At 38.6% G+C, this 25,822-nt stretch overlaps 1 protein-coding gene across 6 annotated transcripts in view; it reads left to right on the top strand.

Moving 5' to 3' along the window:
• The window catches only part of LOC115429500 (electrogenic sodium bicarbonate cotransporter 1-like), a 39,372-nt gene extending 13,874 nt beyond the window's left edge, over positions 1-25,498 (top strand). The window contains exons 4-27 of one of the 6 annotated variants that reach the window (XM_030148999.1): positions 3,407-3,539; positions 6,483-6,643; positions 6,764-6,943; positions 7,210-7,308; positions 7,926-8,002; positions 8,843-9,000; positions 9,112-9,199; positions 10,239-10,393; positions 11,454-11,570; positions 11,890-12,064; positions 13,449-13,582; positions 15,558-15,820; positions 16,326-16,378; positions 16,516-16,701; positions 17,327-17,440; positions 18,062-18,223; positions 18,330-18,508; positions 20,093-20,165; positions 20,942-21,010; positions 21,111-21,284; positions 21,663-21,827; positions 22,007-22,100; positions 22,927-23,004; positions 23,106-25,498. In XM_030148999.1, the coding sequence (XP_030004859.1) occupies positions 3,407-3,539; positions 6,483-6,643; positions 6,764-6,943; positions 7,210-7,308; positions 7,926-8,002; positions 8,843-9,000; positions 9,112-9,199; positions 10,239-10,393; positions 11,454-11,570; positions 11,890-12,064; positions 13,449-13,582; positions 15,558-15,820; positions 16,326-16,378; positions 16,516-16,701; positions 17,327-17,440; positions 18,062-18,223; positions 18,330-18,508; positions 20,093-20,165; positions 20,942-21,010; positions 21,111-21,284; positions 21,663-21,827; positions 22,007-22,100; positions 22,927-22,970 (3,053 nt within the window). In that variant the 3' untranslated portion in view covers positions 22,971-23,004; positions 23,106-25,498. The remainder of the gene's footprint in view (positions 1-3,406; positions 3,540-6,482; positions 6,644-6,763; positions 6,944-7,209; positions 7,309-7,925; positions 8,003-8,842; positions 9,001-9,111; positions 9,200-10,238; positions 10,394-11,453; positions 11,571-11,889; positions 12,065-13,448; positions 13,583-15,557; positions 15,821-16,325; positions 16,379-16,515; positions 16,702-17,326; positions 17,441-18,061; positions 18,224-18,329; positions 18,509-20,092; positions 20,166-20,941; positions 21,011-21,110; positions 21,285-21,662; positions 21,828-22,006; positions 22,101-22,926; positions 23,005-23,105) is intronic. The other 5 variants (XM_030148998.1, XM_030148997.1, XM_030149001.1 and 2 more) reach the window with 5 other exon arrangements.
• The last annotated feature ends 324 nt before the right edge of the window (positions 25,499-25,822 follow it).

The raw sequence follows: 25,822 nt of genomic DNA, 5'->3' as shown, positions 1-25,822 counted from the left end.
ATAGTAAATATTTGAAGTGCATATTACTATACTTATGTCTATTTATAATGTGTTAAAATACATATCCCTACAAGCAGAATGGTAGAAGATGTCAGGGACAGTATGTGCTCCACCATCGCATACACAAATATAAGTTGACAGTCTGGCGTGGGCAGTGTTCAGGATGACATGCACCAGACGACAAAGCTCCAACTCAAAACACTCACTTGTAGACGATGCATAGAGAGCCTTCCACTTGTTGTTTTTTTTTTCCTGTTTTGCCCTCCATCTAATTCCATATAATCCTGTTTATTCTGCGCGCTCTCCTCTTAAAACTTGTGTGTGCAACCACAACAAAAGCCAGGTTTTCATTGATAACAGTGTGAGACTGAAGAGGTGAATGGTGTTGTGTACACCTGTGGCATTCAGGAAGCGTCGCGTCAAAAGTCAGGTTCTGCAAGTCGGGCTGTCGGTAAAAGGACGACAGAAAGGCCGCATGTCCATGTGGGAGGCTGAAGGAAGTCTTTGTTTTTCTGTTTTGGGTCGATGCTGATGACGTTAGTGTCTGACCTGCACAAATTTGCTGATGCACAAGATTGGGAGACACCTAATGAGCCATATCCTGGTGCTGTTTCCAGTCCTTTCAAGACACTGATCTTGACCTTTGTGTAACTTAAGGGCAGCTAGATTTTCCTGCATGCAGAAGGCCTGCTCTGACTGTACTATTTTAAAAACAACCTGCCTAAATAAAGCTAGGATGCGCTGTTGAGGATTAAAAGGTTAAAGGCGCTGTTACGTTGTTGATGTACTGACCTGTGGAAGTCTGACGAGTACAGTCAAGTACATCAAGAGAGAGCTTTACTAATAAACACCTGTGACTTAACACTTAACTTGCACTTTGCCTCATCACTTCAGAGTTGCACAACTTTCCCAGAGGTGTTAACAGGGATACTAAGTAGCTCTTCTATAATAGATAACCCATTATATATAGTTTGGAAAATTTTCAAACTCAGGGTTCCTCTTAAAACCCCAATTAGACTCACACTTTTTTTTAACATCTACAGCTGTATAATCTCTGGAAAAATGGAGAAAAAAAAAATCACATCTCATGGGTCAATATTCAGTTGTTAGTTTAGTGATGTAGATTTTGGCACAACTTTCTTAGAAGGAAGTCGAAGTTGCTCGTAATAAAAGTTTCTTCCTAAGCAGGGTGTGTTCCTATAAAGACTTACATCATCAGTGTGATTTCTCTACATTTAACTAGGTCACATTTATCGTCTATAATTAGAAATGGCAAATCTTTTTTTTTTTTTTTTTATTAAAATTATATCAGCGTGGGCTAAATAAATGGGCATCTTCTTCTGGCCTTTAAATGCAAGTTGTAGTGAAGAAAAACACACTGATACCGGTATAGCTGCATAAATGCCTGTAGTGAGGCAATATCGCCACAGTTATTTGTAAAGTTAACGTTGTAAAGTAATGTGGACTTAGACTTAAACAGACTTTATTGTCATTCAGATATACAAGCGTATACAGAATGAAATGTCATTGCGTTTGCTTGCTACAGTATAAATAACAGAATAAAAATGTAGAATATAGATAGTAAAAATGTAAGATATGTACACAGTGGAATATAGGCTGTGGAAAAGGCAAAAAACTGTGCAAAATACAGTCGTCGTCATCATCAAGGACACCTCACACCCCCACCATTGTGTAACTTACCTTCCACTGATCTTTCGTTTTCCAGTTTATTCCTGTTCAGTGTTCCTGTTCGACTTCTAGGTGGGTAATTTGAGTCTTTCATTTCAAATTCAGTTTTTGCAACCAGATTAAAGTGCGGTAAAACACTACCTTTGCTTGTTCATGCCTGCCACATACAGTATGTGACAGGATTTAGACAATTATTGCACCCATATACATTGTGATAGAATTATGAGGTGGGATGATACAATTGCTCGGTCTATTTCTAGCTTATGCTTATGTATAAGCCTATGTAAAAGCCTTAGCCCACCTCTAGGTTTGTTGTTTCTACAGGGGTGAAATGAGTATATATATTTATTTCTCATTCTCATTCTCATTCTCTTTTTTTTTTTTTTTTTTTTTTTTTTTTTTTTAAAGATGGAAAAAAAAAATTAAATATGTGCACAGGGTCAAAAGATACGCAAAAAACTGAACTACATGGGTTCTACAGGTTAAAGTCACAATTTAGTGTGACCTCTGATCCCATGACAAGAAGCATCACAAACAACTAGAAACATCTGACATGTATTGAAAGAAACCTGGTATAAAACATCAGAAAATTCATGCAATAAATCTCATATTGTCTGAACAAAATGGTTAAAGACATGTTAAGTGCAAAGGGAGGTCAGACTAAATACAACCACTTTGGTTTATAGAAGCTGTTTTTTTCCCTGATACTTGTTCTTGCTGCTGTACATATACTTATCCAGGTTGTATTTAATGCAGAGACTGATAAATGTGTGTGTGTGGTTATTATAACTTTACTAAACCAACAAAGTGGATGTTGGCCTGGGACCTTTGCACAATACTGTATGTAAAGACACCATGTAGACGTTTTATCAGTGTGCTTCCATAACAAGGTTTGTTAAAATATAATATTTCATGAGTGCTTTGAGGGTTTTTCATTGATTTGGATTCAAGGATGAACTGCTACAGGAACAGCGAACACATCTTATTGAACTCACGGCTCTTGTTACCATTATTAGTCACTTTCAATGTAGATATCAAAGCATTAACCCTTTAACAACGGCGATCTCTCCAGTGCTGCATTTTGCACTTTACAGTATTCAAACTACTGTAACTCCTGAACTGTTTGTGCCATCTACAAGATTCACACTGAGTGCTGAGATCCTTAGCTTTTCGACACTATATAACACTTTACGGCAGCAATGTGGGACTCTATTACAAGTAGAAAGGAACTGTTTCAGAGACTTCCACACAGGCTAAAAAAAAAGCCTTGAAATAACAAAAAAATATGAAGTCATAATATGGATTCTGAATGTTTAAGACCAAAAAGTATGTTTGAGCAGATGTAAAATAGTTGAAAGTTTATTTTTGCAATTTTAAAAAGTTTCATTATGGACATTTACAGTTGTTTCTGATAATGCATATGCTAAAAATGTCAAGTTCGTTTTTTCTTTTTTACTAAAACGTACTGTTTTTAGCATTTGTTATTTGCAATAATGATAATTAATGATGAAAGTTAAGTTCTTCCTGAAAACAAAAATGCAAAAAAGACATTTCCTAACACTTTTATTGCAAAGAAAACATGAAGACCCCCTAGGCAGCCTGTTATAATGGCAGTCTTAAAAGGGTTAAGATCAGGTATCTGCAGTTTACACAGACAGTATTGGAGTCTACTGTGGATTAGTGCTGTGGTCCCTAATGTGTCCCTTCTTCCTCTCAGTTTCTCCAGCAGAGAGGATCAGGTTTATCCTGGGAGAGGAGGACGATGGGCCCCCACCCCCCCAACTTTTCACAGAACTGGATGAGCTGCTTTCTGTGGACGGGCAGGAGATGGAGTGGAAAGAGACAGCCAGGTGAGCCACAGAGCTCGTATACCAAAAATCTGTCAACTTTCACCCCCATTTTTTTCCCTCATCTTTTGAAGGTTTTTGTGCTTTCAGTGACTCACGACGCCTGAGGTTAAATTCTGTAGGTGGACTTGCAGAGCACTTTCAACTTTAATTAGAAGCAGTGTGAGGGTTTATTTAAAGTTAAAAAAACAAAACAAAACAGTTTCTTGCATCTGAATTCTAGTGTAGTCAGCGGAACACAATCCCTTATGAATAATCAGGTTTTGTATGTGCAGGGAAATAGGCTGTACTCCCAGTCTGGTCTTATCTGACTGGGATCTGTAGTACCTGCTCTGTGAGACCAGGAAAAGACAGAAACACCCACATGGTCAGAACAAGAGCTAAGATTACTATTGGCCCTTGGAATGCCACATGAAATCTGGCCATCAAAGATAAAGTGAAATTTGGTTCATAGTTCCTGTGATTATGTTAAATGTTACAGTTTAAGTTATTTATGGTTATAATTAAACTTTGTATTTCTGCAGAAATAAGACATGAATGAGGAAAGTGAGTTGATGTTTGGCTCTGTGGGATGCACATTTGATTCATGCATTCAATATTGATTCATTTCTGAAGTATTTTGCACTGAAAGTAAGTAAATGTTTAAACAATGCATGCTGCTACTGCACAGGAAGTTGGAAAAATGAACACTGTAAAAACCAAAATCTTACCAAGTGCATGTGTCTCATTTCTAGTCAAAATATCTCATCACACTTAAAATAAGACATAATCACCTAAAGAGTATCTTGTAACCGAGATATAAGAACTTATTTTTAGACAATAGATCTTGAAAATCTTATTTCAGGAAATCTTACCAAGATCATTTTCACTTGTTCCACTGGCAGATTTTTTAGCTAAATTCAAGATTTTTTTTGCATAAGTCAAGCAAAAAAAAAATCTGCCAATAGAACAAGTGAAAATGATCTTAGTAAGATTTCTTGAAATAAGATTTTCAAGATCTATTGTCTAAAAATAAGTTCTTATATCTCACAAGTTACTCTTTAGGTGATTATGTCTTATTTTAAGTATGATGAGATATTTTGAGTATAAATGAGAAAAATAGACTTGGTAAGATTTTGATTTTTGCAGCGAACACAGCAAAACTATAGCTATTTTTTTTCTTTCCACCAGCAAACATTGTAGTGGTTTAGTTCATAAGATAATTTCCCAGAGGGGCATACCTTTTCTACTTTTCTTGAGTAATGTAGTAATAGCCTCAGCCGTATAGATTAATGATAAGCATTTCTTTTTTAATCACTAATTCTCTCAGTAGTACGTTCTCTTTTGAACACAGTGGGTGTTCTTTGAAAAGGCAGGTAAATGAACTCCTTGAGGTCGGTGGCGTCTCCTTGGCCCGGCTGTCCTCCCACTAAGGTGGCTGGTCACAGGCGTGTGGACCATAGCCAGGGGGATACTTTATCCTCAGAGGAAACCCCATCCACAGGCAGAGGAGAATGGGTCTTTGTGGTGGTGACATGTGAGGCATTGTTATTAAAAAGACAACTCTTATCCCTGGTTTTACCTCCGAGGCTGTTCTCTTCATGCTTTTACACTTTGTTTCCAAGCTCTAGCTACGTGTGTTTTTAAACGATGTGGATGAGTGCTGCCATTTCTGCGTGAATTATGTCACGTCTGGTGGTTTATTTTTTATTCCTACGCTCTTCTGGGTCCCTTATTCTTGCCATGTGAACTGTGGCTAAATCAAAACACACTTTGGATGTTTTGTAAAGAAAAGAAAATCCATCTTGTCGCCTTGTGTTTATTGCCCCTATGCAGTCATAAAATTATAAAGTCACACATTTGTACTTTTATTCAGCACTGACCTGTACTTTCAGGAAAAAAATTGCACACACATGCTTACTTTATGTAATCCAGGGTTGTCACTGTCCCAAAATGCAAGTGAAGTGCTGTCTGGGCTTTTTCAGAAACACCTAAGTTTACTGCGGCATTATCGATTGATTGATTGAGAAAACTTTATTTATCCCATACGGGCAATTCATTTGCAGCTTACCACAGACATCAGCCCACATCTGAAGTGCAATGTGACAAACATATATAAATCAGTGCACAAATACAATACAATACAAAAGATCATTGAAAGCAACTACAAATAAATGCATTTAAATTATCAACAATAAATAATCTATAAATACCAATGCAAACTAAAAGACCCTATTGGTTCTACTAACATTAAAAAAAAAAAAATCTCATACAAAATGACTGAAATGGCTGCTGTCACAGTTTAAAAGTATGATAGCTATTATTCTTCTTCTGCAGGACCAGGATGCAAATTTTTGTATTGCAAAACCTGTATTGTACTCATATGTGTTGGTATTTGAAATTTTGTTTTTACAGTTGCATGTTTATAATCATGTGCTACCTTTTAGGGTGACAATTTAACATCTGTCCGGGGACTGCAGATGATAAATAGTCATTAGGTTAACTCTGGTGCATTTACAGCAATGTGAATCAGTGTACAATGTCCCTGTTAAATAAATCAACTAGAAAAGCACTCGGACAGTGCAGACCTCTGCCAAGGCAGATCAGCCCCCCCGATCAGCACCAAAATGTAATCATTTGTTCCTTGTGCTAGTATCAACATTTCTGGAAAATTTCATCCAAATCCGACCATAACTTTTTGAGTTATATTGCTAACAGACAAACAAACACCTCCCCCTCAATCACCACCAAAATTTTATCATTTGTTCCTTGGGCCAGTATCAACATTTCCTGAAAATTTCATCTAAATCTGTCCATAACTTTTTGAGTTATCTTGTTCACAGACAGACAGGCAGACAGACAAACCCCGATGAAAACATAACCTCCGCCGTTCCTTGGTGGAGGTAATAAAAACAAAAATACTGCACATACATCTTAACAGTATCTCTCTATGTCCTCTCTGTCCAGATGGATCAAGTTTGAGGAGAAGGTAGAGAAAGGTGGAGAGCGCTGGAGTAAGCCTCATGTGGCCACGCTGTTCTTAAACAGCTTAGTGGAACTCAAAAAGTGCATCGAGAAGGGCACCATCATGCTGGACCTGGAGGCCACCACGCTGCCGCAGGTTGTCGGTAAGTAGGTTCGACCACCCAGAGTCCAAACCACACAGGTGTGTTTACTTTGAGGATGATGCGGTCTTAAACATCTCCTTGATCTGTCAACCTTTTTTGTCTTCTATTCATTTCTAACAGAGATGATCACAGACAACCAGATTGAGAGTGGTCAGCTGAAGGCGGACCTGAAAGAGAAGGTCATGTACACTCTTCTGAGGAAGCATCGCCATCAGACCAAAAAGTCCAACTTGCGCTCTCTTGCAGACATTGGCAAGAGTGTTTCCAGTGCTAGTAGACTGTTTTCCAACCAGGAGAATGGTAACTGCAAAAGTCTGATTAGTCCAGCCTTTACTTTTCACCTCTTCTAACCCTAACACTTTCACTTAAACACTATTTATCTTGTGCTTTCTGGTTTCTTAAATGCATCCTAACACTAACTGTTGATTCAGGGGTTTCTTTGTTGTTCTTCTTCTCATTGCAACCTTTTTGCTTGTTTCCCTTTCTGCTCTTTTTCCTCCTTTTCTTCTTCTTCGGGCCTATGCTGTTTCTGACTTCCTGCATCTTGGGTGTTACACATCTTGTAGTACGCAGCCCCCATGAGCACCCTGTGCCTTGTTTAAGCCCACACGACATAGAGGAGCCATGTGAGGAGGTCATGAGGAGCTCCAGCATGGGATACCTCTGTAAGTGAGGTCACATCACTCCTACTACCAGCAGTCCAAGCAGTCCAATGTGTTTCCAGATGGAAGCCTATAATTATGAGTAGAGCCAAGAACAAGAATACAGTGGAGCGTTCCTTCAGTCTGTTTTAGAAAGGATTTGTTTTAAAAGCATTGCACACTGAAAGATTATTTTGTTAGTTTAGAAGCTATCTTTAAATGCATCTTTCTTAAATAACAATAATATTTATTGGAACACAAAAAGCTACCATTGTTTACTCTTCCGCCATTTTATCAGTAACAGCAGATCCACAAATGGACTGTATTAAACTGAACAGTTCCTAAGTGTACACTCGCTCATTTGCCTCAGTGTGTTTCTGCTGACACTTAGTAGATCTAAGACGGCCTCAATCACAGATCTGCTCTCCCAGGAACTCACAGAATGAATGGCCATCTGGCATTGGTCCTAAAAAGCTTAAACCTTGCTACATTTAGCCCTGATGTTTCTGGCTGTCTTCATGTACTTTCTCAGTACCCTTCTTTTCTGGGATTCCTAGAACTCCCATTTCTCATTAAACCTTTCCAGAGCTTTCCAGTTTTGCTGATTCTCTGATTCTAATTGTGTCTTAACGTCTCTGCAGGTAGTCCAACTACTGCCCATCGAAACCTCACCTCCAATAGCCTGAGTGACTTTTCTGACAAACCAGAGAAGGATCAGGTAATGTGTTCCTGTCCTAATGTTGTGAGAACTCTGTAAGCCATTCTGTGACCTGACTGATACTGAAGGTTTCCACTCACAAAGAGGCACTATGCACGGTCATGCATTGACCTCTGGATTCATGAGCTTGTGAGCCTCATGGTCTGATAGATAAGACCCCGGCCTGGCCTGTTGCTCTGCGTAACAAAAGCTCACTGTCCCCCATCTGTGTCCTTTGAGTTTCTATAATCTACGCACAGTTTTCTCACTGTCATGACTCATGATGAGTAGCTGACAGTAAATTGGCTGTCACCTTTACAAGTACACTGTCCATTTAATAAAAGGTCACAGAACCTGTTAAAATGTAACAAATGGAATTGTGTTCCAGCAGCAGCTAATGAAACTGTAGATCTGTCAGAATGAACTGCCCTTTGCCGTAACACTGGGGCCTTAGTTAATCATCTCCACAACTTTTGTTTCTTTTTTTCATCCGCATCTTTTCTGTAATGTCTTGTCATAACCAGAGTGGAAAAAGTGTAGACTTTGCATTACAGTTACAAAGTTACAGGCATTGTAGACTTATTATGGCATAGTAAACCAAGCTGCAGTTCAGTACATAAGACTAGTAAAGGGTGGAACTGTACTACCTGTGCAAATATACAGACAGTAAAACACTGTGTCCCTGCCCTCCTTACAGCCACGTTGTACTTGAGTACATTCATTGTCCCATTTATTTTTGATCATATTAGCTTGTATGTACATGCTCTCAGTGTATTCTCAGTACCATAATTAACATCCTGCATTTCAGAGCTGCTTGACATAGGCATTCCCTTCTTTTTTTTGCTTTCTCTGTCGTAACAGCTGAAGAATAAATTCATGAAGAAACTTCCCCGCGATGCAGAGGCATCAAATGTACTGGTCGGGGAGGTTGATTTCCTGGAAAGTACCTTTGTGGCATTTGTTCGTCTGCAGCAGGCCGTCATGCTGGGAGCCCTAACCGAGGTCCCTGTACCCACAAGGTAAAGTGCACAACACGATCATTAACTGTAAGATGATGAAGAATTTATTGACATTATCAATATTATCTGACTTTGTCTAAGCTAACATCCTATTTCCCTGATTTTTTTTAGATTCCTCTTTGTCCTGCTGGGCCCCAAAGGGAAAGCGAAATCCTATCGTGAGATTGGAAGGGCCATCGCAACACTAATGGCAGATGAGGTACATGCAGACTGTCACTTTACTGTCTCTGATTTTAACATTCACTCCTGAGAATGTGCAGATATGTTGGACTTGCCTAGATGCACACCAGCTACAATACAGAATGCAGTGGGTTTTGTGTGCAGTAAGTCAGTAGAACTAATACCAACCTCTAAATCAGTCCTCATTACTCTAATGCAGTCGCCCTCATCCTCTTTAATCTCTGATTGTACTAATTATGCCCTGATTTGTTGGACACTGTGAGACAATGATCCTCCAGAGTTATCTTTTAAGATTTTATTTACCTGTCTAGAAATTAACAACTTGTATTTTGCATTTCTCTTATTAATCTAGTTGACTGTCCACCTACACCTCTTCCCAGTGTTCTGCATTTCTAGTGAGAGCTCCATTTCAGTTTGTTTTTAATATTGTGCCAGAAGAAATCATTTATTTCTATGTACTTTTGTTTTTTTTATTATGCCTATTGGCCTATTCTCTTCTTAGTGTAGTTATACTGATACTCATACTCCCCCATTTCCTGTCCTCTCTTTTCAATTCTTCTAACTTTACTTTCTCGACAGTAAGGGGAGGTTAACAGACTGCTCATAATGTTCTTAAGCGTGAGAGCACCTGGCATGTAAATTCCCACAGGCCTCTGCTCTTCTGGGTATATCTCATATGTCAACACTGCAGGATAAGAAGTGGTTTGCCAGGATTTCCTCAAGTTAAACTTTACCCCATTGGTTCTCCTGTGACAGTGGTGTCAGAGGTTTATCAGATGTTTGTGTTTTTGAGTCATCATACTTCTGCTCCAGTAGTACTCTATCTACTTGTCCCAATGGCACTGGGGTACAAACACAAATGACTCAATATTTGTGTAAATTTACAATAGTTAAGCAATTTTTTTTGCTTGTTTTCATGTCCTTGTGTTCAGGCAATCGTAAACATCACAGCAGTTGCACATTTTCTGCTTTTTTTACCGTACATCTGCTTCATGTGAATGGTGCTGTGTAAGTATGCTGTGTGTTGCATTATTGCAGTTATCTTTGTTTGCTCTCAGGTGTTCCATGATATTGCCTACAAAGCAAAGGACAGGCAGGACCTGCTGGCTGGCATCGAGGAGTTCATGGATGAGGTCATTGTCCTACCTCCTGGAGAATGGGATCCTGAAATCAGAATAGAGCCACCCAAAACTCTGCCCTCCTCTGACAAGAGGTTGGTGTTAATCCACATCAATTAATCCCAATACATTTTATCCAGCGAGAGCATAAACATATACTGAGCACAAACGCACCATGTACAGTATTTGTGTAACTCCTGACGCACGGCCCAAAATGAGTTCATGATGTCTTATAATTGTAAAACATGGTTAATTCTCTTAGCTTATAAACAAACTTTGTGTCCATCTCTGCGAGTCAGCACTTACTCAGTGGTCTAGTGATTCCACCCACAACACAGGTGTAGCATGTCCAGACGCCGCTCTATCAGCATTAACAGTATTCGGGCCCTCCTTATACTGGGGACAATAAAAGGACACCTCAAAAGGTCACATTTCCTCAGATGTCACCATGCCACAGATGTCGCAAATCATGATGGAATGGTTCCGGATAGTATCCCATAGCTCCATGTGGCTCTCAAAGAGGAGTGGAATAACATTCCACAGGCCACAATTGACAATATTGTCAACTTGATGAGAAGACAATGTGCTGCTCTACGGGAGCCAATGGTGGACAAACAAGATATGGAGCTGTGATTTCTCCCCCCCCCCCCGCGTCCACATGAATGTCCCTGAATACCAGACACCGCTATCATGTTCTAACAGACGGTAATCTGTACCACATTGGTTAACAGAATAAACTGTGTGCGATTTAATATATTGTGCAACACCTATTGCTATTAAAAAGTTAAAGTGTCATGTGGTGCGTTTATGTTTTTCCTCAGTGTACATTCAACACCACTGAAAGGGATTCGCTGCATTTTAGCATTAAACAAAACGCACTAGTCAGATATGGATGAGATTAACCATATATGTTTATCCCCAACAAAGACATGAAAGATCTATCCTTGTACCATGTTAGGCTGCCATTTTATACCTGATGCATGTTTTCTTTATAGTTTAACTAATCTTTTTATGAATCATAGGATGTTTTTAATTAACCTTCTGCAAGACATCTGATTTGACATATTCTTTTGCTGACAAAGCTCCAGATCTCATGCTAGTTTGTGCTTTCTCTGGCTCTGCTGATGGCTGATGACTTTGACATTTTGTTTAAAGGAAGAACATGTATGCTGGATTAGAGCCACCTCAGATGAATGGAGACACTCCACATGATGCAGGGGGCGGCGGAGGAGGAGGACACCAGGTCGGAGAGGAACTTCAGCGCACAAGAAAGTAACTACATCTTCACTTTGTGTTTATTAAGTGATTGTAGATAAACACAGGCTGTGATATATCAAAACGCTTTTGATGGTTCCAAACGATAAACTGAGATTAAGTCATTTTCCATGTGAAGAAATGTTCCACACACAACTGAAGAACAATGGGAGCAAAACCGGGACTTTGTGTTTGGGTTTTCCTTTACTGAGAAACTGGAGACAACTGATAAACTTATCCACTCTAACTCTGAGCAGATTGGATCAGTGATATAGCTGAAGTGAACCATGTGTCATGACATGAATAAATGATGCACTCGTGTTGTGATGTCTTTAAGGTTTTGTGGAGGACTTATATTGGATATCAAACGCAAGCTGCCATTTTTCGCCAGTGACTTCTATGATGCATTGCATATCCAGTCTCTGTCGGCCATCTTGTTCATCTACCTGGGCACAGTCACCAATGCAATCACATTTGGAGGCTTACTGGGAGATGCTACAGAAAACATGCAGGTGAGGCTATTTGAAGGAATTTGGGTTCATTATAACTACAGTAAGTTGGGTTATGTAATCTGTTTTAGCTGACTATTCCAGGCCATTGAAAAAGTCTTCTATTAAAACAAGTTGTGTTACTGAGCTAATGTCTTAAGTTATGTGGCGCAGTACCTGCCACAGAATATCATTATTTAATCAGATATCACATGATCCCTGATGTAATATCTCTTATTCATTTATTTATTTACCTTTATTTAACCAGGAAAACCTCACTGACATTAAAAATCTCTTTTTCAAGAGTGTCCTGGCCATGACTGGCAGCAGTACATTAAATAGTTAGAGACACAAACTTTCATACATAAAAAAAAAAAAAAAAGCACAAAATCAAGTCAAACCTTCCAAAGTCAACTTTGCTAAAAGTGTCCACGAGATGAAGATAAATAACATGCAACCATATTAATGCAAAAGCAGTTATTGGATTAGGCCTAAGTAAGCTGTGTTTTCCCAGTGCACACCCCAGTTTGATTACAGTCTAACAAAATAAAATAGCTCTCATTAAATATCCAATTCTCACATATGACATGTTTTTTGCAGGTAATTTTTAAATAAATATGCCACAGTGTATTTGTAGCATTCTCCTCTGCTCCTTGAGTTTATTCAGAATATAATGCAGAACAAAAAGAGTTCACTTCAGCTGATAAGCCAGGCTAATTTTTAAGCTCAAAGGCTCATACAGCATCCATCTGTTGTACCTGCTGTTGACAGGGCATGTCTGATGACTCCTTTATAAATAATGTCCACTAATAGGAGCGCCAACAGGTTTGACTGCATGTGCTAAATGTACAGTACAAGGCTGTCCAGTGATTACGGTGCTTCCTTTGGATTCTCTCCTGATGAAGAGCTGCATCCTCATAGACCTGCACAGCACCGGCCTCAGGGATTTGCCCAGGCTGTAAATAACCACAGATCCAGATTACTCAGCCAGTGCAGCCTTGCCATGACTGTATTTCCATGACCTCCTCCTCCCCCCCAACCAGTGCTCCTCAATCCTGCATCACTCCTTATTCCAGTGGGAGTGCAGCAAAGGGAATCCCTGCCCTCCTCTGACCTTTTGGTGAAAGCCTGACAAGAGATTTAGAAATGCAGCTTAGAAATCAGTTACTGTATCTTGCATTTTACACTAGGCAGGTGAAATGCATAGTATGAAAAATCTGTTTGTGAATTGATTGTATGATTATGCATGTATGATTGCAAATTTAAAAGGCCTGTCAGATGATTTTGCAGTATTATGTCATCAATGTTTAGAAGTGGTGCTTGTGATGAATGTGCTCTCTCATCTCAAATATTTCTGGGCTTAACCTACAGGTGATCTCTGTGTAAATCTGTGTGCGCTGTGTTGTAGGGGGTGTTGGAAAGTTTCCTGGGTACAGCACTGACAGGAGCAGTGTTCTGTCTGCTCTCTGGTCAGCCCCTGACTATTCTCAGCAGTACAGGCCCAGTGCTCGTCTTTGAAAGACTCCTCTTTAACTTCAGCAAGTGAGTGTGCACTCCTCCTCGTCTGCATTCCTCACACCAACAAAGTTCCAAAACAGCAGCAGAATAAGAGGAAAGGAAATGTGCAGGTTGTTTGTGTGTGTAAATTCTTTATCTCTAAGCCAGGGGTTCCCACTTTTCTCCGTGGGAACCAAAAAAAAAAAAACAACAAAAAAAACAATGGGTTTTAAATGCCATGGAGGATAACTTTTTGACTGAAACTTTCAGTCAAAATAAGGCTGAAAGAATAAATTTATATCCGTATATAAATACAAATGTTACCTTTTGTAACATGACATCAAACATTTTTAAACTGTAAGTTTGTTTGTTTGTTTTTTTAAATTTAATCTAATGTTAGCTAATGAGCTAAGTGCAGCTAGCATTAGGTATCAAGCTACAGTTAGCTAAAGCTAACACTTGCTAGTGAACAACGGGTAGCCTACATACAGTCACCCTGAGGGGAAACGGGACAAAAAAGTTGTTTTAAAGGCTTAAAGGACTTTAAGAAACTTTGGTGGCTAGTCTTCTAGTTTATTTATTAATGTAAGAAAATGTAGGTTGTTTCATTTACTCCTACCGCATACTGGTCAGTCTCTAGAACTTAGCTTTCTGTTTCATTAATTTCATTTAATCTAGAACAAGTTTCCTTTTTAAATAGTAGTAAGCAAGAGTAGGTTTACAGTATGAATCGGCCTGAAGTATATCTACATTTCTTATGTTGATAATATTGGTTAGCTAGCACACCAGTCTCCAACTAACAGACACCTGAAACAAGCAATTCAAATGCACAACATTTACCATTTGCAACTTCTTTAGGTTTGTTCATTTAAAACAAATAAAAATTAAATTTCCAGTTATCTCTAGGGACTTTTGCACTTGCTCTAAGTCTCTTGGCAGTAACAGATTGTCTTGGGTGCAGTTGCCAGCCGATTGTTAATTTCGCATATGTTTTTGCCATCAACTTCCTGCTGTGAATGACTTCGGGACATGACCCTGATCATGACAACACCCCACATATCCTCTTGTACAACCTGAGCACTTTTTTTTCAAAAGATACTACATCCTGTAATGCTGCAGGTTGTGGACGAACTAGAAGTGCATACTTTTTATTAACATCTACTGTATGAACTTTATTCAGGGGACGCTGTCATAGTTAACATGTCATTTCAGGCTAAATGTTGGGTATTAAATGATTTCTCCCTCATGCCTCACCTCTACTCCTTTCCTCTCCCAGAGAGAGTCTTCTAACATTACCAAACACCATGCTGATTATGTTCCATTATCAATAATTCACTCTCATTTAATTTTACACTGTGAGTGAAGAATGTTGTGGCTTCTGTGTCCTCTGAATGTTTCCATGCCTAGAGTCAGTGGTTGCTGAGTCAGTAGCAGCTGTTCGACTGTCCACAGCTGGTGGATACTCAGACCACTGAGGCATATTTTCCATTTTGAGGCCATTTGTCTGTTCAGCCAATATTCTTTTAGATAAAATGAAAACAAAATACAACAGCCCTTTGAGCTATTGTAGGGGGATCTAGTGTTCAGCATGTCTGTCTGTCTTTGTTTTTTTCTGGAGCATAACTGTAAACCCAGTCACTATTTTCCACCAGATTTGTTTATGTGTTGGAGTGGTTCCTTTTGCCATATTGTGTGTGAGTCTTCCATCACACAGTTTGTCATAATTTAATTTCTGAGGCAAAATGGAAAAGCATTCAAAATTTTTCCAGTAAACACTACAATTTGTCAAATTTACTCGTCAATATTTCACATTATTTTTTGACTTCTACAGCCAGTTGTATACACTTGTTGTGTTCAGACTGCCACTTTCTCAAACTCCTGTCAAAAGAACTAACATCAGTAACAAGTACCACTCTTTAAGTTTGTGAGGGGCAGGGGATTCACTATTGTCTGATGGGTCTTGATGAAAAACAATCCAGGTATTTCCACAGCTAACCTCTCCCGCTGTCTGAACCCACAGAGACAACGGCTTCAACTACCTAGAGTTCCGGCTGTGGATCGGCCTGTGGTCGGGCATATTCTGTCTGATGTTGGTTGCCACAGACGCCAGCTTCCTAGTGCAGTACTTCACACGTTTCACTGAGGAAGGCTTCTCCGCTCTCATCAGCTTCATCTTCATCTATGATGCATTCAAGAAGATGATAAAACTGTCCCACCACAACCCAATTCACTCCTATTATGACCCTAACCTCGTCACTCAATACAATTGCCACTGTGTACCAGGTATGTAACTCACGCCCTATTGTAACAAGTTAAGGAAAGTTTCTTTAGGCAAGGTGTGCATCCGGATTTCAGAACAAGATTCTCTTTGTCTCTTTACATAGACACCATCTGGTAATCTTTAATGCAACCTCTCTTTCGTTTCCAACTTCCTTGTTGTTGACTGTTTGGACCAACACCAAATCTCTGTATCAATGATGGCTCTAAACAATGAAAGCTGAATTTTGGTGTGTGCCTTATTTGGCAATAATGTCACTATTGTGTGTTAAATAAAGGTTTAAGCTCATTTTTACTTCGTTTACACAGGAGATAACAAATGATACTAGTATGTGTCCGCCTGTAGATATTACTGTTTACTTTTTCAACAGCTCTATCAGTTTCTGTGTCGCAAGTGACTTGACAGGATTGTTTGGGAAAGAGACTATGACACAGGTTCAAAATAGCAAGAAATGAAACTTCAAATAACCAACATATCCAGTGACAAGATGATATTATTTTTCTTTACAAGGCAACTCATCAGAACTCGTTGATCTTGCTGCCTGGACAAACGGTACTGATCTGGTATGTAGTGTCCTGGTTATGGAGACTTTTACAAACTTAGCAAGTCATGGAAATGCATTTGAACGCACCAGTGATTCATCCCAGCAGTGTTACTTGTTGGTTAAAATAAGAGCCTCTTTGTCCTTGTTTTTTTGCAGCCAGTGAATGCCACCTGGGCATCCCTGACCAGAAAGCAGTGTCTGGAATATGGAGGCCTGCTGGTGGGAGATGCCTGTGGTTATGTGCCTGACATCACCCTGATGTCCCTCATCTTGTTCTTTGGGACCTACACCTGCTCCATGGGTCTGAAGAAGTTCAAGACAAGCCGCTTCTTCCCCACCAGAGTGAGTGACAATGAATGAGTCTGTGTTCGAAGGTCAGGTTTCATGATGCTGCCTGTTTGAGGAAAAGACAGTGGCCTCTGGGTTGCAAAGCTGGATGAGCTGGTATCCCCAGTACAGGTCTGTACTGCCTCGAGCCATTTTGTACCAATTTTATACAGCACCTGTTCTGAAGATAATAAATGTTTGTGTTTATTCTTGGGTGCACTGAAGAAGAATTGTAAATTAAAACATATTTCTGCAGAGTTTATATTTTTTCCCCTCAGCGTTTTAGCGTACATTTGAAATTGGGTAACAATTACCAAACTTAGTTCTCTTTTTTTCCACTTGGTTTTAATTCCAAATAATTGAATTTGCATTCAACCATTGGTTTGTTCTTCCTTCTTTTTATAAATCGGTTCAGTATGCTTTGGGGCCAAACTGCTGTATGATTATGTTTCCATTCCATAAATGACCAGTGTCACTGCACTAGTTGCATTTCCAGTATAAAAGCGCACACTCAGCAGGGCAGAATGAGCCTGTATTTGTTTATATAAACATGGTCAACAGGATGCCATTCCACACAAAGATAACGCATGAGGAGACATTACTGTAAGCTTAAAAAGCTGACATGATTGTTTTCTTCAAGGTGAGGAAGCTCATCAGTGACTTTGCGATCATCTTGACCATCCTCGTCTTCTGTGGTGTGGATGCCTTTGTCGGGGTTGACACTCCAAAGCTCATTGTGCCAAGTGAATTCAAGGTATTTACCCAAAAGAAGAGAGGTGGCTTTGTGTATAACTGCAAGAAAGTTAGTTTAGATTGGAATCGCTGCACCCAAATGTTGTAGTTTGTGACAATGGGCAGCCAGGTGCAGTTTCTTCTGATTACACTGGCAAAGATCCATGTTTCAGGTAGAAAGCCTCTGTAATTCTTTAAAATCCCACTATAATGCTTTCTTTGTAGTTTGCCCAGTGAGCACCACATATTACCTGAAACTAAGACAGTCATTTCTTTGAGATTGCTCAGCTCAAATGTTTCTCATCTGAATTTAAGACCACCTTTAGATGTAGAGGAAGGGAATGTGCATCAAATAACAACTTGATTATAGGTGATGTGAGAACACAGTCAGTCTCATAGTTGCTGGTACAGACCAAGCTTTGTTTGACCACAGAGTCTTATTCACAGATTTCTCTCATGTAATGATGCAGCAGTAATTTCAGCCTCTGTGCTGACTAAAGGTGTAATGGAGCGACTACTTCAAATTAAGGATTTTTATCCATGTTATCCATGAGGTTTGGACTTTGAACATGCAAGAAATATAATGAGACACTGGTCATGCCTGTTTTGGCTCATTGCAACATGATGTTTAATTTGTGTTTAGCCCACGAGTCCTCTGAGGGGCTGGTTTGTTCCTCCTTTTGGAGGAAACCCGTGGTGGGTGTACCTGGCAGCCTCACTCCCTGCTTTGCTGGTCACCATTCTGATATTTATGGACCAGCAGATCACTGCTGTCATTGTCAACAGGAAAGAGCACAAACTAAAGGTTGGTCCCAAAACGTGAGGTGCAATATTTTTTGACAGTGAATAATTATTTCCTTTCCTTGTTTTTCAAGCACCATTTCTTTCCTCTGTTGTCTTTGTCTTGTCAGAAAGGGGCAGGCTATCACTTGGACTTGTTCTGGGTGGCTATCCTGATGATCGTCTGCTCCTTCATGGGTCTGCCTTGGTACGTGGCTGCCACTGTCATCTCCATCGCTCACATCGACTCTCTTAAAATGGAAACTGAGACATCAGCCCCCGGGGAGCAGCCTAAATTCCTGGGAGTCAGGTAAGTTAAGGTCAACCTCATCTACACACATGAACTCTTTCAAGACAGTCCACAGGCTTCTGCTCATTGTACTGCTCCTCAAACCATTTTGTTGGATGTGAAAAGATGATGATTGCATTCATTTGGTGTGGAATATTAACCCATAAAGACCCAGTGTGACTTTTGTGTCAGTTCCCAAATGAATTTTTCTTTCTTTTTAACCTTTCTTAAGTGATTTATCACCATTTGTTGTAATATTATCCTCTGTATTTTGCAAATTTTCAGTGAAAATCAAGTATTTTCTTATATTTAATTCACTGATCATGTAAACTTTCATTAAAGCTCGGATTAAAATAGAGGGTTATTATATCAGAAACAGACAAACCTGAAGAAAAAGTGACTTTTTCTGTAAAATCTCTCATTAACTGAACATAAACCCAGTGTGTCCATCCACTGCCATTGATCCAACTCCATGGGTTTTACAGGTGAATTAATGTTGTAGAAGATGACTGTGTTTCCACGGTAACCACAGAGCCTCTGAACATCCAAATGGGTCATATCTGATGACCATGAAAAGACGACAAACTGTATTTTACACCAATTATTTACATGGATTGATAGGATTAGTGGATCAGCAGGTATTAAACAGTTTATATCAGTAGATGGGTTTGGTCGACAGTGTATATTTGGGTCTTTATGGTTTAATTTTATGGCTAAAAAGCAGCCAGTGACAAGGAGATTTAAGAAGTTAAAAAACCAAATTTTGTATTTATAGATTTATGAACCCGCGCATTCACATGGTTTTTACTTAACGTGTCAATTCGGCTTTTGCGGACAAGTTTTCTTATCTGTGGCTATACTCTAAAGATGAATGAACAGTCAAATCATGGACAAAGACTCACACACATCTTACCTACTGTGGAATAAAAGTAAAGATAGATGTTAGGACACCGTTTCATGCCACTGTGGGGAACGCTAAACCAAAATATCACAGTTAGGAAATCTCCCCTAGATAAGTAATTAGAGCTGTCAGTCATGTAGTAACCTTCTACCTGTCTGAAAACACTTGCAATTAACCATCTACAGACAGATGATCACAGGATAGATTTTCTACAGCCTGTAAATGGAGCCACGTGGATCTGTTTAAGAGTCATTTCCTCTCAGACCACTTGACAATTACAATATACTTAAAGGTAATTATGGAATTTTTGTCCAACAATGCCAAAAAATGTCACGCACTGAAGCTTTAACCCTGTATGGTCGATGTGGAGTCTTCATTAATTCTTTAGAGAGATGGGCTACACTGAAAAACATGAGTGTAAAGGCAACACAAAACAAATTTGCAGGCAAGTTGATGGACATGGAAATTGTTAGTTCCTAGTAGGTCACTACTGTTCACTGTTATTTGTATAGCTGATGATGATGATTTTGTTATTGGGTTGATAGGGATATGAATTACACTCATTCTTCATTGTTTTATAGTTTGGAGCTTACATTTCTATACATATCACAGTTTTTGTGACTGCAGCAGCTCCTCAAGTCAGCCTTAGATCTGCAATAAAACATGTTTATACTGACTGTTTTCAATTATTTCTTGTTTTCCAGAGAGCAAAGAGTCACCGGGATCTTTGTGTTTCTCCTCACAGGACTCTCTGTATTCATGGCCCCCATCCTCAAGGTGCTTTTTCTAAATCTTCCATGGAAATATGGATTACTGTCCACCTGTTTTAGGACAAATTCCTGTCACGGCCTTTCAATTTAAAACAATTTTACGTCTTTGATTCATCTGATTACAAACTCCCATAGCTGAAGTAATGTGAAGTGAAATAAGCATGTTCATCAGGGTTTAAGCTCCGATTGCAACTGAGTGCCTTCTTAAGTTTCCATTCCCTCATTAAGCTGCATGACAAAAAAAAAGTGAAGTCAGAGTTGAGATTGTTGAGGTTGGAGCTCCCCCTTGTGGGCATTAGAAATACTCAGTTTACAGCATTCTATAGCATAATTGAATGACTTTTTAAAAACCTGGTTAAAGAAAAATGTTTGATTCTATTCTCAATATTAGGCTTATTCTTATAAAATATTTAAAGGAATATCTTTCATATTGCACTTTTATAAATGGAAAAAAAAAAAAAAATCTGTGCCAAGTTGAGCACAAAGGTGTTACAGGACTCTGTGTCCATACAGCTTTAACAACAACTTATCCAGCCTGTTTTAAACAGCAGCTAAGTGTCACATTGATGTGTCTGGTAAAGGAATGTTCTTAGAAAAGCTGCTTGTGGACTATTTTTAAGTATGCAATGGTGCTAAAAATAAACACTTCTCTTGCCGAGAGGGAAATCCTGCTGAGTAAAGCATTTGGTAATTCAGGGGTAGACGTTAAATTCATCCCGTGTTTGCAAAAACTGAAGGCAATGACACATTAGGTTAACAAGCTTTTATGTCCTTCGTGTGCAGTTTATCCCCATGCCTGTGCTCTATGGTGTGTTCCTTTATATGGGTGTAGCATCTCTCAACGGTGTCCAGGTGAGTTTGTCTCTAGTACTTTTTTATGAAGTAAAGCCTTAATTTCATTCAGTTTAAAACCACAAACTTGACCTGATGGTTTATCGTCTTTTTCCTGTAGTTTATGGATCGTCTGCAGCTACTCCTGATGCCAGCCAAGCACCAGCCTGACCTGATCTACCTGCGCCATGTCCCCCAGAGACGCATCCACCTGTTCACCTTCATCCAAGGCCTTTGTTTGGCTCTCCTCTGGATCCTCAAGTCTACTGTAGCAGCCATCATCTTCCCCGTCATGGTTAGAGACCGCTGAAGTCACCAATGTGGCCAAGCACTTAATACTTCCAGAGTTCCCATGGGGTCTCAAAAAGTCTTAAAAGTCTTGAATTTACAAATCTGCATTTAATACCTTAAAAAAGGTCTTTAAAAGGTATTAAATTTGATATGGTAGGTCTTAAGTTATGTTGCCATATACTGCCATAAATGTGATTAAATATGTCTAGGAAATGTCCAAACTGCAAAGAAAGTAACATTACTCTATTCAGTTCCAACCCGGCAATTTATATTGAAATAAGGAGGTCTTAAAAAGTCTTAAATTTAATGTATAGAAACTTGTAGGAACCCTATACTTAATGAAAATGAGTAAAAGTTAATGAAACCATTTCCCTCTCGGCAGATCTTGGCATTGGTCGCTGTCCGCAAAGCCATGGATTACATCTTCTCCCAGCATGACCTCAGCTACCTCGACGATGTCATCCCAGAGAAAGACAAAAAGAAGAAAGAAGATGAAAAGAAAAAGAAAAACAAGAAGAAAGGAAGCATCGACAGTGAAATGGAATTTGTAAGTCTTTTTTTAAGAACAATCCCCAAAACGTATCAGTTTCCCCATATATATAAAATAATAATGTCAAAGTCCTGGCAGCTGTTGTCATATGTCTGTAGTTGTTGTTGTTGTTATTGTGTAGAGTTTCCTGTAGATCCTTACTGAAGTGATGATGTTGTCCCTCCCTCCTCCCACAGTCTGACTATCCCTACCATGAAAATATCCCCAGTATAAAAATCTCTATGGATATGATGGAGCAGGAGCCCATGTTGGGGGATAAATCTTTGGATAGTGAGTACTAGACAGTGTTTGTTTTGCTGTAGCTCCTCGTGGCTGTTTTCTGCAAATTTTGTATATGATGAATGTTTTCTGCCTTTTAACATAACTTGCACATGTTGATACTTAACAACTTGCAGGGTGCTTGTGCAGGTCTTGAAAATCTTAAAAAGTATGGAATTTTGAAACTCTGTTTTCCAGACCTTGAAAAGTCTGAAATTTTGTGTGAAAGTCTTAATACAGCATGAAAAACAGTTTCTCTCTTAGTCAAATTTTAGAGTATGATCAAAGGCACATAATCTTTTAAGATAAGGAATACATGAGGAAAGGATATAACTAGTCAGTACTGGAACGATTCTAGTCAAACTTGTTTGTGTGATTCATGCATTTTTGGGATTTTCATATGTTTTGAAAATGTTTCTGTCAGTAAAATATAATTTACTGTGAATTATGCATTTATTTATTCATACATTTAATAAACTTAACTTTTCTACTACACACAACAGGTGTAATCTCAACCAAACAAGTAGGCACACAAGTGTAAAAGTACATAAAGCCAAGGTTTTGGGGTAAAAATAGCAGTTTTGATAAAGTCTGGGAATTTTATGTGGAAAAAAAGCAAGCACCCTGATTTGACATGCTTCATCTTGATGCTGCTTTAACTGCTTCTAATGATTTCTTGTTGGATTCTAATATTAATTAATATTGTCATCCTCATATGTGCACCAGCTATGCCACGCTACTGAAGCTTCTACTGCTTTTTTTGCTGATTTGTTGAAAAATTTCTGGATGATTATGAAGCATTTTTTGATTAAATGGTGCTGTTGTTTCTACTCTACAGGAGATCAATCCCCGATTTTCCTTAAGTCGCATTCGGCGTGCTGAACACTACTTCGAGGCTCCAACAGTGGCCAAGTAAGTGAGTACCAACTGTCATTCTCATATTATGACAACAAACATGGAAGTAAAGCAGACTTGATGGCTCCATGTGACATTTTATGTATTTTTTTTGCCTTTCAGGCTTGACAGAGGTTCATACACCAAAGGTTCGCCTCAGATTCGTATCAACCGTGGCTCAGAGGACAATGGCTTCTTTTTGAGGAAAGACTCTGAGACAGATCTGTGAATGAATTATCCAAAGACAGAGCATATCTGGTTTAGTATAATACTGCTTTATGAAACTAATCTTATTTATTTATTCATGGTCATTTTTTCTGAATTGTGATTTTCATTACTCAGTCACTATGCAACTTCAGAAAACGTAGTGTACATTATACACAGAAGGATAACTCCTATCCCCTTCCCACCAAACACAGAATAAATCTACAGTAAATGCAAAAGAAAACAGAAAGAGGTGGAAATAATAATAATAAGAAAAGAAAAGATGGGTGTGTAAATGTTCCTCGTCTAAGGAGTTGGATCCAGACGAAAATCTCAAAGAAGTGTTCAAGTTTTAATAAGAAATGGCAGAGGATTTTCTCGGTCAGTCTTCATCTGTATGAGTGCTTCCGAAAAACAAAAGTACAACTCAAGGTCAGCCGTCTGCATTTTTTACAGGGGAGTTAATAACTTATTCATGCATATTAAAAATGCATTTTAATACAAAGTGTGCAGGAAGAGTTTAGAGAATACAGACCAGCTTTATTATTCTATGCGTGAGAAGATCTGAAGCTTTTTGTGTTTTTTGTTTTGTTCCAGCCTCTCTCCTCTCCTCTCTTCTCCTCTCCTTCTATTCTGACAGACCTACTTCTCATGTTCTGTGTAGGATTTAAGTTATCGTGGAGGTACTGCAGTTCAGGGGATCATGAGTCCAAACACACATGAGAAATACTCCTCCCGTAGTGAACAAAAAGGGCTGCAAAAGGTCATGAGCTAGCATTATTTTGCTATATAATAGACGTGTGAATTATTTATGGAGCTACCATCCAAGGTTGGGTATTCACAAAACAAACATAACATGTTACAGCTATATTTGTGATCATTAGTAAAGAACAGCTGAACACTACTGGACTGTAACAATTCCAGATTTTATTTCTCTCTTTTTGTTCCTTTTCTGTCTTTCTGTGCTCATTTTTATATTTAAAGTCTCAGCAGTATGTTTTGCTGTTTAAATCTAAGTATGGTTTTACCATTTCTGTTCCCAATCTGGGCAAATCTTAATTTTTTCTTCATCCACTCAGCTGTTTTTGCCCTGTTACGGAGATAGAGATTTATTAAACCTGCATGTAGCTCTACCTCTTATTTCTGTAGGTGCCAGGCATTAAATATTAAAATTATCTCACGCAGTATTTTTTGATCAAACACTGACTTTCCAAACGGCACTACATAGCAGCTCTAAATCTTTTCACTCCGTATCACTTAAATATTGTACTTTTTAAAAAAATCTTTTTTTATGGAAAAATTGTTATGCACAATTAAATCTACCAAAATCACATTTAAGCCCCCTCCCCTAAACTCTACTTTGAAATTATAGCTGTTTTAATGTAAAAATCTCCAGATACAGCAATAATAAACCTCCAACTGCATTATCTGATTGTGAAAATCACATCAATTTTTAAATTTTATTTTCCCTTTATGTGCAATGCAGTTTAATGTTCTCACATGTTTGATCATAAACCTAAGAGTCTATTTGTGTCTCCTCTTCCTTGAAGCTGTGATCATATTTAACAGCCATTACTGTGAGAAACTTATTCTTTGTGTGTGTTGTTTTTTTTGTTTGTTTGTTTTATTGTCTTTTTATGCAAATCAACGCTCACTGTGAGGCAATGTAATGTTATAACTTCCAGATCTGGAAGAATTACAACAACGTAGTATACAGATTGAAAAACTTTGCAATGGACATTTTGGTTGAGACCATATCCATAACACATAATCATGTGAATTCCACGTAGTGACAGTTTTATGAACAATGAAATGCACCAGATTAAATTGTTGAAATGACTTGATCATGCTCTTGCTGACTGAAGTAATCATTGTTTCAATTTCAGTCACTTTAGGATATTAATGCATATCTTTGAATGTATTACACGCTGGCATTTACTTCATGTGATTGAAGGAAAGCATCAGTTCTGTTTAGTGCAAATAAGGGTTTGAAATGAATGAATGATCTCAATCACCATCAATGCATCAGTCAAAATGTGAAGCACAAGACTGTTAAAAACGCTGTAAACCAAAACAGGAAACCCCAGTCTTCCACTTTGATCGTGTATCTGTATATGTTGATTATTTTCTTTTTTGGTTCTGATTCCATAAGTAATGTAATATTTTTGATGTTTAAATCATTTTATACAATCATATGTGCTCATTAAGCAAATGTTACTGAGGAAGGAACAGGACAGTGTTTTTTTTTTTTTGTTTGTTTTTTAATGGAATTGAGCATTTTGAAGGTGAGCAATTAAACAGTCTAAATGATTCTTAAATGCATGGGTGTGTGTTTCTTTGAAATGTTCCTCATGAAATATTTAAATAAGTAGAACGTGCAGCTCACAAAATAATGGATGTGGTGTGAAGTGTAGAGAAAGGGAAGTAAATCAGCTACATTCTGCATACATTAACTACTGCACCTTCTGATTTTTACTATTTGTGCAAACATATGACACAAAAATGAGATGTCTGTAAGCCTGTAAGTGGAGTAACTGGGTTACAGCCTGAATTTGGGTCGATATTTATACAGACGAGGTACTTACTAACAGGATGTGATGTGCATGTGCTTTCAGGGAGTTAGCTGAGTTCATATG

The sequence above is a fragment of the Sphaeramia orbicularis genome, chromosome 12 (genome assembly GCF_902148855.1).
Source record: "Sphaeramia orbicularis chromosome 12, fSphaOr1.1, whole genome shotgun sequence".
Classification (NCBI taxonomy): Eukaryota; Metazoa; Chordata; class Actinopteri; order Kurtiformes; family Apogonidae; genus Sphaeramia; species Sphaeramia orbicularis.
The sequence above is the reverse complement of the archived record's forward strand: the minus strand, read 5'-3'. Positions and strand labels throughout refer to the sequence as shown.